Source organism: Seriola dumerili, unplaced genomic scaffold (genome assembly GCF_002260705.1).
Source record: "Seriola dumerili isolate Sdu_G_001 unplaced genomic scaffold, Sdu_1.0 BDQW01000052.1, whole genome shotgun sequence".
Taxonomy (NCBI): domain Eukaryota; kingdom Metazoa; phylum Chordata; class Actinopteri; order Carangiformes; family Carangidae; genus Seriola; species Seriola dumerili.
This window is the reverse complement of record NW_019174307.1, coordinates 9,172,280-9,186,531: the sequence shown is the minus strand read 5'-3', so window position 1 is coordinate 9,186,531 and position 14,252 is coordinate 9,172,280. Positions and strand designations below refer to the sequence as shown.

Genomic DNA, 14,252 nt, shown 5'->3' with positions numbered 1-14,252 from the left:
CATTTAAAAGTCCACACGGTCCGGCAGCGACAGAAGGGTAAACTGCTTTTCAGCACATAAACAGAATGGACAGCTAGCGGACCATGAAGATATATTAACTGATTTGATAAGAAGTGAATTTGATTACAAACACAACTGCTGTTTGTGCACTTTACTGTTATTACACCTGTACTCTAAAGATTCCTGAATCAACCCTGTATTGTCTGTCTGTCAACAGAGCTACATCAGGAGTTTCAGGGACAGACAGACTGACAGACGGGCATACTCCCACAGTCGAATGATGAGCCGTTCCAGGATGGCCGAGCTCGACTACGATTGTGGCTCTCAAGTGCCCCTCACAGCCCCCAGCGGACACCCAGTTCGCATATGAGGCAGCGAAATGCACAAATCCACACACACACATACACACACACAATTGCACAATCACATTAGGCTACTTCAAAACTCTTTGTCACAGTTAGGGATAGAAAACCTAACCTTATGGTGCCATCCTAATCAACTTCCTATCCTAACAGGAACTCAATATGCCCCAAAGGTGGTATGACTGAGTTTCACACTGGTTTTCTCCACTCAGACCTGGTAAAGGTTATATTTATTAGTTCAGTTTGGTCCTGTTTTGCTCTATTTGAATGTCAAAACAAAATGGCCAAAAAGGAGCAAACACTGATTGTAGCTGAAGGTAATGTGGTCAAATCTCAGACATCATGTGTCATCACACACTGTATCTGGCTCTTCTCTCAATGTACTTATTTGGAGGACATTGGAAAAAACTGGACCTGCCTTGTTGGGAACTTATTGAACAGTCTCTGCTGAACATTTGATTTAAAGACTTGGTTGCTTCAAGCACTAGGAAGTAATATCCAGTGGTATTGCGGGGGGATGTGGGGGTGGGTCAAAACACAAATTTCTCCTCAAGAGGCTGCGCCATTTCAGATAAAAATGCATCACATGGTATTTGTGTTGTCAAGATACGAAATGATTTGCTTTAAGGATTCCATTAAGAGCACTCAGAGGAAAATGACAGAAAATAGCATAAAAAATACAGTTAACACTACAACAGAAAGGCAGCTCTTCTCTATTGAAAGGTCAGCATGTAAATTAAGGTGTTCATGAAATCAGCCTGTTGTCTTCACTGACAGCCTTTGAATCCAAATAATGGCAGCTGCTTCAAAATGCAGCAGTGGGGCTGGTTTTAGGTGTGCATTGTATTAAGCAGCTCACACCGAAGACAATTTTTATCTCATTTCTCCCATGAACACTCAACGTGTCATTTCCAATGCTGTTGCCATTTTCCAAGGGGAATGTGCTACAATCTTATTGCTTTCCTTGTGCCGTCAATCTCCAACTGTTTAAATTACGGACCTGAGCAGGAAACACATCCATGCTTCCCCTCTTCTTTCCTCTTTCCGGTAAATTCAAAGCTACTGTATGTAATTCTGTTTATTGACATGTTTCTAAGTGCTCTCATGTTCCATTTCCACCTCCTTTCCCAACAACAATCTACCTTTACAGAATTTGTCAGCTGTTCAAACACGCTGTTAAGGCACAAAGACATTTCACTGCTGTCTGATAACTGGTCGTCCAGGAGTTTGACTGTTGACATTGAAATCTGTTTGGAGGGGACAATACATGACAGTAAAAATTTTAAATATAGTGTGTTTGTGTGTGTGAGTGGACACATGAGCCCTGTGGCAAGTGACGGCTTGTACCAAACATCGGGCAGGGAGAGGGGGAATCATTGTAATGTATGTAGAACGTGCTCTATTGTTTTGATTCTTTTTCAACAATGCTGGTCTGTTTAAATTTGACCCTTTTAGTTTGGGTGAAGAGTTAGATGATGAAAAGAAGGAGGTTTTTTTAAATGAAGATAATCTCCTGTGAAAAGATGAAAGCATTTGTAAATGGCGCCCTCTAATGTTTACTACTGGACCTTTTTTTTCTAGACTTATGTGTGAATATGTTTGTGTGTACATGCATTTGCGTGTGATTCGCTTTTAAAATCAAATGTGCTAACATTGCTATTGTTGTACTGAACATCCAGAGAGTTGAGGGAGATAGATGTGTAAAGGAATTACTTTCATTGCAGCTGAACTATTTTTGTTTTATTTGAACCTCTTTGGAACTGAGATATTGTTGTTCCCCATAATAAACAATGTCACTGTTCCAACTGTGATTAAATGCTACTGTAAAAATACACAAATGAATACCCCAAAATACAAAAATGAATTCCTCAACGCATAAATGTTTGTTTGTTTTTTAATTCTAATTGGGAAGAAATCATGGCCTTTTGGATTATATGTATTATCTATTTTTATGTAGATTTTATTTCTGAGGTTTATATCAACAAAACAATCCTACTATACTTAAATACTAAAGTGCCGCTAAATACTGAGGTGGTGCATGGAATTAGCAGGCTTTACAGTTCTTTGTGTGATGGACTTGGGAATGGAGGACTAGTAATTTACACCTTAACCCATTACTGCATGAGAATCCTTGTGTAACTGTTTCCAATGTGTCAGTGTTTCAGTGTGTCACTGTTGTCATGTAAAAAAAACCCCTCAGATTTCCAGTTTAATTTGTTGGTCCCAGGGTGCACAAAACACTTTCAACGTCGACTGAATGAAGTAAAAACTGTGGAAGGATGATGGCCTGAAGTGTAATGTACTTCAATATGAACAATATGCAGAAGTGAGTGTTGTAATCTGATTGTTTTCAGTGACCACAGTGCATTTTTTTAGTAACCAACAAACACCTTTGAAAGCTATTCAGTCCCAGTAAATATGTCTAACTCTTCTCTTCTCTTCTCTTCTCTTCTCTTCTCTTCTCTTCTCTTCTCTTCTCTTCTCTTCTCTTATTTTTGTCCATTTTAAAGGGCTTTGGAAAGGCATTTGAATAATTTCCCTCCTCTTGACATATACTATGCTAAGTCACCTTCTGTTTTGCTGTATCAGTGTTACTCCAATAATGTTTTACGGTAGTGGCTGTTCAAGTGTTATTTTGGGTTTTGCCTACATTTCAGACCTGTTTTGTTCTTCTTTTGTGGTTTAATTGTCGTGCAGTTGTGACATTATCACTGTCCTTACTTGGAAACAAAAGGTTAATTCTAAACATTGGCTCTTCTCTTGCTTGTAATTAAGGGACAAAACAAATAATTCTTTTATTACTCTTCTTTAAATTTGCTTTTTTCATTTCTATTATTTTCTGTGATTGCTTATCAATGCTGAATATATTTTGGGGGAACACTTTTATTGTAGATATTGGAACTGTAAATAGTTTTTCAATGTACAAATGATTGGTCCCTTTTTCATCTTTATGCCATGATCGTTTATGTTATGTAATTTATCCAGCTGATTATTTTCTAACGGAGTAGACTTGTTTTATATTGTGTTACTACTGTATGTCCAGTTGGTTTCATTTGGCCGGGTGGTGGATGCACTTGTATCATTGTCATCCTGGTGTTTCAACGTATGATGTTGAAAATCAACAATAACAAACTGAGCCTTGACTATGATTATCAGCAGTTATCAGTAATTCAATAATTGCGAGACAGCAATTAATTTTCCTACCACCCTGTTTAAATTTGTACAAATAACCTGGTCATTATTATTATTATTATTATTATTATTATTATTATTATTATTATTATTATTATTGAGCATGAATTTATATGGACCTAAAATATGATAAACATTGTGATTCTACAATCTAATGGTCTTGTTGTCTCTACTGTTACTACAAAGTTGCATACACAGACGTACATTCATGAGCACAAACAAACGCACTCTGCATTGCAGTCTCAGTTCAAAGAACTAAATAATGTTTGCTTGGAGTCGTCTTTATACTTAACTTACTATGAGATGCTACATGATGTTTATTCCAGTAGTTAGCCTGGACGCTAAATCGGCAGGTATTACCTTATTGCAGATCTACAAGTATTGGTGTATGTGTGGGCTGATAAGTTACAAGAAATTGCAGCACAGAAATGCCAAACAAGGGTTGAGCTATTTCAGAGTATGTCAGTACATTTACATGCACACTAATATTCCACTATCATTCCTAATTTGACAAATTTCAGAAGTTGACGTGGGTCATATAAACAGCACATTCTGTTCTGGATATTCTGAATGTGGCCTTTTTCCAAATTTAGCAGTTTCTCATTTAAACATGAGGGATACATAGCCTCTTGCCTGTTTGCAGCCAGTTCTGTATATTGTACACAGCAACAGTTTACAAGTTTAGGCTAGAGATGCATGCTGAAAAAGAAAAGCTCAAATTTCTGAATGGAAGGAAAAACACATCTATTATTAAACATTATGAAATACTTGGTTATCAACAGGTTTTTAGATCACAAATATTGCAACACCTGCCTTTTCATGAAGGTGGTTGAAGTTAGAGTATGCATGGCCGCATGTAAACGGAAATAAGAGTGGAATCTTCATTTTCATTTGCCATGTAAGCAGCTTCGTAGGACTATTGTCAAACAGAATAACAAGTTAATTTTTCACTTGTAAAAAAATGTTGTGGTCACAATTCTTAGAAAAAAACACAGCAAATTGACTGTTTATTCATGTTATTTGTTCATGTAAAAAGCTCTCCCAAACACTGATACATCTGTCTCTGTATTACATTTTCCTTCCTCCCCTTCTTTCCTTGCTCTGCAGCTCAGCCACGATAAAGAACTACTGAGGAGTTCCAAACATGACACATGGTAAAACAAAGCATCTGGTTGGCTGGTTGAGCTCATCTTCATGCTGTTTGCAGTGATGTGGTCTGACTTATTAGTTTCAGGCTACATTGCACTGATATGAAACTACAGTGCAGCAGTTATGTAACAACAAATGGTACAGCTCTGAGTCTGTCAAATATAAATGCAATCAGAGGTGCATTCATGAGAAGTGTTTTCTACAAACAGCTTTTAAAAAAAAAAAAAGAAAAAAAAAAAGCTTTAAGCGGCACAAAAAGCAAGCCAGAATGAATGCTGTCAACATGCACTTTGACCAGCTGACAGAGGAGGGGTCAAAGAGGTAAAATGGCTTCATTCGAAGGAAATGGAACAGAGGAACATGCTGCCCTTTTTTATTGACCTATAATGACTGGGAAGCTGTTGCCGCTGACAGCAGTGTGAGGGAACAGTGATGGAGACAGGAAGGACCAACATGGCTCCACTAATTACTGGAAAAGCAGAGAAATTACTTTTTCTTTCTTTCTTTCTTTCTTTCTTTCTTTCTTTCTTTCTTTCTTTCGTTCTTTCTTTCTTTCTTTCCTTCTGTCTCTCTTCATTTCTTTCCGTGTGTCTTTCTTTGTTGTGCCTTATTATCTCTCATAAAATCTCCCTCTCGTTTCTTTTCCCGTGCCTCTGAATAACCTTTTCATTCAATTTGTCCCCTCTATTTTTCTCATTTTCTCTCTGTACCACCCTCCAGTTCTCGCTCTCTTTCTTGCATGCTCATTTATTTTCTGTGTCTTTCTTCTCACTTTCCTCCCCCCACCCTAGCTTTTTTCTTTCTTTCTTTCTTTTTTTATCTCCACTGACATTTTCAGTCCAGTGACTTCATAAACAAACTGCACAGACTGTAATTCTTGGTGCTGCGCTAATCTTCTTTCTGCTGGAAACAAAGCACGACTGGGACCAGCTCATTAACAAGCCATTGTTCACTTTTCTCTGCACCAAGACCAGTCCCGTTACTGATCATTTCAACACAACTGCAACTCCTACTTTCTTTCTAAAAGTGAATTAAATGTTGACAGAGGGGTGTTATGCTTGGCTGGGAAAGCTTGTATCCTTTCAGAAGCCTAATACAGTCCACATCAGATGATGAATGCAGTGGGTAGAAACAGTTCATAAGGGAACCAATGAAAAGGCACTTATCCTCTCTGGGCTATGTGCAGACAAAAACAACAATCTAAGACGTTCATTTGTGACAAAATACAAACAAATTCAAGTGACACATGGTGATAATAAATGTCTTTATTTGAGACTTTTGTCAAAATGAAGCACCGTACCATGGTTACCCATACACATACGATCAAACACCCAGAACATGCTTCTGAGCTCAAACTTAAAACATGACTGAGTTCCTTTTTCATTAGATGTTTGTGTTTCTGACATATTTCAAAACTTAGACCAACATTTCACGTTCCTTAAATCAGTTACACAAATAAAAGCCCTCCTTGATCAAGTCAAAGACTTGGAATATGTGCAGTGAAAAATTACTGGTACATTATTGTTTTTGACCACAGTGTTTCACGGCCATCGATCTGTCTAGTGCCTTGCAGACGTCCTTATAGATATTGGGCCAATACAGCTACACAAAAGATGTGTTGTTATTTTAAACTGTATCTTTGCTTTTGGATCATATTAGCAGACAAAGTAGGACAAATCCAGGTGTTTTTGAAAGATGGAAAGTAACATGAACAAAGTATACATTTCTGGAATGGCTTTTATTTAAAACCAGGCAGTGCCTCATACCTCCATAGTGCCTCTATCCTGTTTATTATGTATACAGCACATTGTGCAAAGATGTACAAGTCTACAGGTTGCATTCACTTATATAATTTTGTGCTTTGGCTGAAATGGTCAGCAAACTGTATCTAAAAATGGGCTCAGCTTATAAATAGGTAGGTGGTAGGAAGATGTAAATGTTTGCACTGTTTTTTTATTGATTTGTCATATATAGTGTTTCTAATGTTGCCTCTTCTTGTTTACATGATGTCCTGCTGGTGCTGTGTGGACTCGCTGACCACCTGAGGAAGACAAAAAGAGATATTGTAAATTGTAACAAAAGAAGCAAACAACACTAATTACCTATGTTAAAGTCTGCAGAGTGTTGCAGATCATGTGAGTGTATTCTCTATCAACAGTAAATATGCTGATATTGATGCTACTGTTGTTCGCCCCTTAAGTGCAGGTATTGTTTGGAGTGAAGTGCCGTGCAGGGGGGCAACAGTAACCACTGACAGTGAAGTTGCTTATTCATAGAAGCCAGTGTGAAGTGTTGCTGCCAAGTGTCTACACAGGGTCGATGCAAACTACAAGATCCCAGCCATTCAGTCAGAGACCACAAATGTTGCTGCAGCTAACATTTCATCTCCTGCTGATTGTTACCTTTTTTCTCCATGCTGTGAAATGCACTTGTGAACTTTAGCCTATTTCAGATGGAAATGCAAAGGTGGAGAAGAAATCAAACTTAACAGAGGCATTTTCTTTTAAAATCTGGTAGTTTGCTGAAACCCATAGTGAACAGGTGGCAGGTGGGACACTGGAACCAGACTTACACACTGAGCACTAGCGCCCTGGCTCATAGAATACTTCATCTGCATAAGAATATACAGTAACAAATAAAAACAACTCAGCTGGATTATTATCAGTGTCATCTCTCAACAGCTAAGCTATTGTGGAGCAACACTTTTATTAAATTGTATACTGTAAGGCTGTGTGTATGGTTTATGTTGGCAGTATGTCTGGGATGGACTTCTACACATGTAAAGTGTGTGTGTGTGTGTGTGTGTGCGTGCGCATGTGTGTGTGCGCTCAAACCTCTCCATCGCGGGTCTCGATGGTCTTGATGAGAACAGTCTTCTTGGAGTGAACCTCTGATGAGCGCTGATGCTGGGACTCAGGGCTGGTCTCTGTGAGAACACATTCAAACAGCTCTTACACTCGTTCATAGACTCATCACATTAAGCTTTGCTGCAGCTCCACAAAGCTCATTTAGCTTGAAGACACTGACATTAGTTCAGTATTGCTCTTAGGAGGTTGATCAGCATTGATGAGAGTCATCAAACAGTATGCAGAGCTCGTATGACTCCCACTTAAAAGTGTAATATTCAAACTCATATACAAAATCACTGGTACTAATCAATCATGGCTGTACCTCTTACATCATCTCAAATTATATTTCATTGTTTCTAATTAGTGGACATCGGGAGGTAGTGGCAGAGATGAATGGCATTTTCCAACTGTTAATACATCAAATGAAGAGGCTAAGTTGTGAGTTTATTGATTCGTGGCTTTGTGATGATTGCTTCTGTGAATCAAAGAGCCATAGGGGTTTTTGACATGTCACATATCACCACACAGTGGTCAGAATGTGACACTGCAGATATGCAACATGTAATAGCCTCAAAATAGCAATTACCATATACAGTCACAAGCTATAATTAGTCTTTTTCATCCCCTCATTGACTCATCTGGAATGTAAAATGGATTTTGTGGGTATTTTTGTGCGAAGGAAAGAATGTGTAGTGTTTTTTCCTACCTCTGAATCCAATGGAAGAATAGGCAGACTGGACTGGCACGGTGGTGGTGATCCTGTAAACAGGATGAGCACATGATGCAGCATTACAGGTCAGTAACAATAGGATTATTACAGATTGATAGCCTTAGTATGGGCAGTTTGGGACTAATATTGTCTAACTCTACCCACATTCGAATGTGAACAGCACACACACACACACACACACACACACACACACACACACAAACACCCACCTGCTCTCCTCTCCCTCCAGCAGCTTGCGGTAGGTGGCAATTTCAATATCAAGGGCCATCTTCACATTGAGGAGGTCCTGGTACTCTCTCAGGTGGCGGGCCATATCATCCTTTAAATCAGTTCATAAAAGCTTTCACTGCCTGCTCAAACACTTTTCTCTCTCTCTTTCTCAAAAAAAAAAAAAAACAACTAGAAAAACATCAATGATCCTGTTTTGAAATCACAAACACAGACAGTGCGCCAACTGGAAGTTTCAGCTGCACTCAAGATTGCTTTTGATAATTTTCATAATCAGTGATGCAGTGGCTCAGTCTATGAGCTCTTGTCAATTATTACCACCAGCAACATCATGAATTCTGTATCTGTTTTATACTGCTTTCTAAAATCTAGTGGATTCATGGACTAAGGAGTCAGCGTAAAATCTCTACACTAATTACCTTCATCTTAGCAATGTCTTCCTCCAGCCGTGTGATAGTGTCCTGGTAACCAGAGGCCTCGCGGGACATACGATCCTCCATATCTCTCATCTGGCGAAGCAGAGACTCGTTCTACAGGCGGGACAGAGACATGAGGTTAGAAGTGGGACTGGGACAGAGTAGTAAAGAGAAAATAAACCAAACGTATTAAATCTACTGGAATAAAGTGTGAGAAGTTGAAGTCAATACTCACGGTGCCTTTGAGAGAGTCGATCTCACAGGTGTAGGACTGGATCTGGTGTCTGTACTCCATGCTCTCCTGCTTGGCCTGACGCAGAGCATCGTTGTTCTTGTTCACGGCCTGGTTCAGGTCAGACACCTGAGGGGAGAAGGGATGAGATTTTAGACAGTGTGACATCTGAAAGAGACTATCTGTGTGTGTGTGTGTGTGTGTGTGTGTGTGTGTGCGCTTTATCCATACCTTAGATTTGTACCAGTCTTCAGCCTCTGCGATGTTCTTGGCGGCGATGGCCTCGTACTGCATGCGGATGTCCCTCAGAGCAGCAGTCAGGTCGGGTTTGGACATGTCCATCTGGACCTGGACCTGAGTGTCCTGCATCTGGCTCTGCAGCTCACGGATCTCCTGCAAGGTGACAAGAGAAATGGGAAAATAACAGCAGGGTTAGAAAGATAAAAAGAATGGATTTCTGGAGGAATTTGACAATAAAGAAACTGAAAGCAAGGTTCTCATTTAAACCTCGTCCCTCTCACAACCACAACACTTTACCAATAACTTGACACTGCAAGTTCTTAAAACATATATCAACATGTATCATCTGCACAAAAAGTTAGACTGTTAATTTCCCCAGTGGTGTACTGATGCAACGTTATTAAAATATTATTGGAAATCCAGAATGGCACTGAGCTGATTTGGGCTGTGTAAAACTACAAGCTTCAAATTGGTAAGCTTTGGTCCCACTCAGCTGTCCTCTGGTCTAACCAAAAGCTATAAATAGCTTTGCATCTGTTCACATGCACACACAAATGTACACACACACACACACACACACAACAGCTGACATGCTCTCTTTAACCTATCCACAGTTCAGCATTTCTGAGAGGTCAAAGTGGAGGCAGGGAAGACAAAATGACAAGAAGGGACCTCAAGAGTGCCAACACGTGTCTGACTGTGTGGCTGACTATGTCCTTTGATGTCTGCAAGTGAACGTGCACAAATTTAGCCATGGCACTTATTGCTTTTGCTCTGCTTAAGCGCTGCATGTATAATTTTGTACATTTTTTGTAGAGGGAGGAAGAGGTTGGAGAGAAGGAGAGCGACAATGAGTGAATGTGCATGATAAATATGTTTTAACATCAGGGGGTGTGTTCAAGTGTCAAACATATGATCCCTTGGGGAGCTGCGTGCCTACAGAGGCTCAGATCTGATATTACAGCATATCTTCACGCAGAGTTGCTATATGATACACACCGCCCTGATGACACACATAGTACATAGACATATTACTGTAGGTGTGGTGGCCTCAATGGAGGCAGCCAGAAAAGAAATTTACAGTCAGATCAACAAACCTCTTCATGGATCTTCTTGAGGAAGGCAATTTCCTCCTGCAGACTCTCAATGCGTCTCTCCAGGTCCAGCCTGGCCAGAGTAGCATTGTCAACATCCTGGATACAAACACAAAAAAATTGTAGTGACAACCAACACAAAAAGTGAAAAGGTGCAGCGAGAACAGGATATTGAGAGGCAATGGAGATGAAGTAAGTGGCTGATGAGAGATAAAAGGGAAAGTTGTGCCAGGCTAAGGATGAGACTGAGGGAAAACCTCACTTTTTGCTTCAAGCTCTGAGGAGAAAATGACTAAAGATTGAAATATACTGGAGTGATTTTATGGAAATAAAGACATACGGCTCTGAAAGCAGACAGGTTGTTCTCAGCCTCTTCCTTCTGGTGAATCTCCTCCTGCAGTCTGGAGAGAGCCAAGAGCAGCAGAGGAAAAGAGGAAGAGGGCAAAAAGACACAGGAAAGTTGAAACATAAGTGCATACAAACAAGACAACTGTGCTTGAGGGCATAGTTTCTTCCTCGGGGACCAATTACTAAACAGATAAACTCTCTCAGCTCTTTTTGTCTGCCTGTAAATTTATAAGAATAGAACTGGACTGGACAATGACACATCACAATCTAATGTTTATTTTGTACATACCCATACACACATACCCATACACACACACCCATACACACGCACACACACACACACACACACACACACACACACACACACACACACACACACTTGTGCATTGCCCTTTGAGTCCTAAAGCAGCTGCTCTCACACTGTCAGAGTCAGAAGGGTAACATTGAGGAAGGTACAGAGGTCTGCCCTCGGCTATTACAGTATCCAGAATTAGCATTTCACTATGCAGCCTGAGCAACTGGGAAGTGTAGAAAAGTGTAGAAAATGCAGACTGCAAAAGTATCTCTGGTTCAGGAGTCACTAGTTGGTCATTTCTGCTTATTCTAAGGTTTGTTAAATGTTAATTTAAATAGCTTTGCAGGTGGAGATGCAAATTTTGTTTCTTTTTTTCATATTAATTGGAACAGTGGGGCAGCACTTAGCATATTATACATACTTAAACAGCCCCATAGTGCCTCTGCAGAACATATTTTCACACTTTCCACCTGTGCTATTCCCGTTAACAGCCCTGTAGTCCTTGCAGTGTCTTGTTTTAGTTGCTGACGCGTGTGCGGCAAATACATTTTATTTTTTGCATTTTATTTGTTTTTTTGCTGGTACAGCAAAGTATCTTGCAGGAAAAAGAAGAAATTGGTAGGATAACTTTGTTTTTATAATATATAATTGAGATGCAGGTGCCATCTTTAAACTCTGCCATCATCCTGTGTGTCTGCATGCAGGCATTGTGACTGTTGGCAGGCAGGAGGTTTCTGTGAGTATTTTGATATCAGTGGGAGCAGCAGGTGCCTTGGCAAGATTCACTCTGTGCTACAGGCAACAATTTAAAAAGGGCTGATAAAGAGAAAGTGAGTGTTTGTGTGTGTGTGTGTGTGTGTGTGTGTGTGTGTGTGTGTGTGTGTGTGCGTGTGTGTGTGTGTGTGCCTCTATATACACTTACATTTAAGTGATGTTTCTTGCTGTTGCAGTGACAGAAATTCTAAATTCATAGAGCTGACCTAGTAGCTACAAATAGACAATTCAGCGATACACCCACATCACAGCTCTCTCTCTCTCTCTCGCTCTCTCTCTGTGACTCACACATACACACACAGACGTGCGCACACACACACACACACACACACACACACACACACACAAGCTACATGTGTTTGGTGGTCTTTTTGAAATCTTTGTTCATTTTTTCTCTCTTTGTAAACACACAGACACACACAGACACACATACACACACACATAACAGGCCGTGAGTGTTCATCTGTTTTTCTTTTTTTTTTCCATCTGTCTACTTCTCTTTCTGTCTGACTGCTGTACCACTGTCTGTCTGACTGAAACTTTATCTGTCTGTCTGTCGGTCTGTCAGTCTCATCTTTATTCCTATGAGTCTGCAAGTCTCTTTCTCTCTCTCTCTCTCTCTTTTCATTTCTCTTTCCTGCTACGTCTCCTGTGAACAAATGATAAAATACCTTTGTAAAAAGTTGGTGGACCGTAACACTCATTAAAGTGAGCATATTCTCAAATCTCTTCTTTTTTATTTTCTTTCCCTTTCCTCCAAAAGAGACGCGACACCTCTGGAAATCAGTAAGTCATCATGGAGGCCACATGTTGGGGTTTTTAACTTTTCCATTTTATTGCATCAGGAAAACTACCTTAAACACTCTACTCACTCTTACTCTTCTCCTGCTTCCCATATCTCCTCGATTTATCAACCTGCAATGTGTCAACTCTGTTTTTCTAATGTGTAGCAGCAGTTACCAACCTATGGGTTGAGATCCTCTGAGGAGTTGTGAGATAAATCTTTAAGATCACAAGATGATTACCAAGATTGGAAAAGAGAAAAAAATGAAATACAAAGAGTTTAAGCTGTCCCGGCCTCTAAAAACTATTGAAATTAAACAATCTGGGAAGGGAATGTCAACTCATAGATGTGTTTGTAGTGCGGAGTAGAAACTGCTCTGCTGTAAAGGCACACAGGCCAAAAAGGTTGGGAGCCTCTGATGTAGGCAGAAGTACCATGTATCAGAAACTAAACTCTAAATTATACAGTTGTTGTTCATCTTTCTGCAAGAGAATCTGTCGCCCACTCCTGCCAAAGTACACCTCTTTTCTGGGAACTCTTATTGTTAAAGTCATAAGACATATCAGTGTCAAATATACATACTTATACAAATGCAGTGGCTTTACATAACTTAATTTATAGTACCTTTTTGATCATTCATCCATTCACCCACACATTGGTACAATTCAATCCATCCCAGTTTACCTCAGCTTAAGTTTCTGCAGGTCATCACCCAGGTTGTCTCTCTCCACCTCCACTCGGGCACGCTGGTTGGAGAGGGCCTCTATCTGCCTCCTCAGCTCCCTCATTTCCTCCTCATACAGCTCAGCCACACGCCCGGGACCCTCGCGACCCCTCAGCTTCTCAATCTCCACGGTCAGTGCGGCATTCTGCTGCTCCAGGAAACGCACCTTCTCGATGTAGCTGGCAAAGCGGTCATTGAGGTGCTGAAGCTCGGCCTTCTCATTGGTCCTTGTGTTGAGGAAGTCCTGGTTCATGGCATCGGCCAGGTTGAAGTCGAGTTTCTCGCCGGAATAGGTGCGCATGGCTGTAGAGGAGCCGAACCCAGCTCCTCCAGCACCAGAGGACACCCTGTAGCCGGAAAAGGAGGGAATGCCAGAGCTCTTGACCTCGTAGACTCTGGAAGACATGTGGCTTGAAGAGGAGCTGCGGCCTCCTCCAGAGGAGAAGAGGGAAGACATTGGTGATGAACCAACGCCGGAGCCGAAGGTGCGACGGTACGAAGAGGCAGACTGGGCTGAAGCGGAGTACGACTTGCTCATGGCTGGCTGGCTTGTGGATTTGATGGAGCCGCTTGAGGTGCTGAGACCCAACTGTCCCACTGGGCAACTGGGAGGGAAACTAAGTGAAGAAATGCCAGGCGCAGAGCGCAGCTATTTGTAGATTTACCACACCTACGCCCACCCGACCCCTCCTCTCTGTCCTCCCTCTGTCTCCATTCACCCAAGTCTGTACTCCCACTACCCCTTACTCCACCCCTCCACTCAACCCCACTTTTCATTTATTGATCACTTTGTCAGTGTTTTAAATCAAAGCCCACACCTGAAGGAAGTTCATAT

At 40.8% G+C, this 14,252-nt stretch overlaps 2 protein-coding genes across 3 annotated transcripts in view; one reads left to right on the top strand and one right to left on the bottom strand.

Annotated features, from left to right (window-relative positions):
• LOC111218275 (transmembrane protein 198-B-like) overlaps nt 1-3,665 on the top strand; it is a 35,793-nt gene extending 32,128 nt beyond the window's left edge. For both annotated transcript variants that reach the window (XM_022740495.1, XM_022740496.1), the window contains exon 7: nt 218-3,665. In XM_022740495.1, coding sequence (XP_022596216.1) covers nt 218-370 — 153 coding nt within the window. In that variant the 3' untranslated portion in view covers nt 371-3,665. The remainder of the gene's footprint in view (nt 1-217) is intronic.
• Nucleotides 3,666-5,948: 2,283 nt separating this feature from the next.
• On the bottom strand, nt 5,949-14,025 carry LOC111218223 (desmin-like). Its single transcript, XM_022740414.1, has 10 exons — nt 13,378-14,025; nt 10,833-10,893; nt 10,496-10,591; nt 9,390-9,551; nt 9,162-9,287; nt 8,930-9,040; nt 8,492-8,601; nt 8,259-8,311; nt 7,538-7,629; nt 5,949-6,744 (listed from the first exon to the last, which is right to left on the bottom strand). The coding sequence occupies exons 1-10, from the start codon at nt 13,953-13,955 to the stop codon at nt 6,703-6,705; spliced, it is 1,431 nt and encodes a 476-aa protein (XP_022596135.1). The 5' UTR covers nt 13,956-14,025; the 3' UTR covers nt 5,949-6,702.
• Between the last annotated feature and the right edge of the window lie 227 nt (nt 14,026-14,252).

Bases quoted from the DNA above. Each gene is read 5' to 3' on its own strand.
- LOC111218223 (XM_022740414.1), bottom strand. From the start codon at position 13,955: ATGAGCAAGTCGTACTCCGCTTCAGCCCAGTCTGCCTCTTCGTACCGT. The intron at 10,894-13,377 runs GTAAACTGGGAT...GGCTCTCTCCAG, and splicing joins CTGCAGAAACTTAAGCTGAG to ACTGCAGGAGGAGATTCACC. The intron at 8,602-8,929 runs GTAATTAGTGTA...ACTGATTTAAAG, and splicing joins AAGACATTGCTAAGATGAAG to GATGATATGGCCCGCCACCT.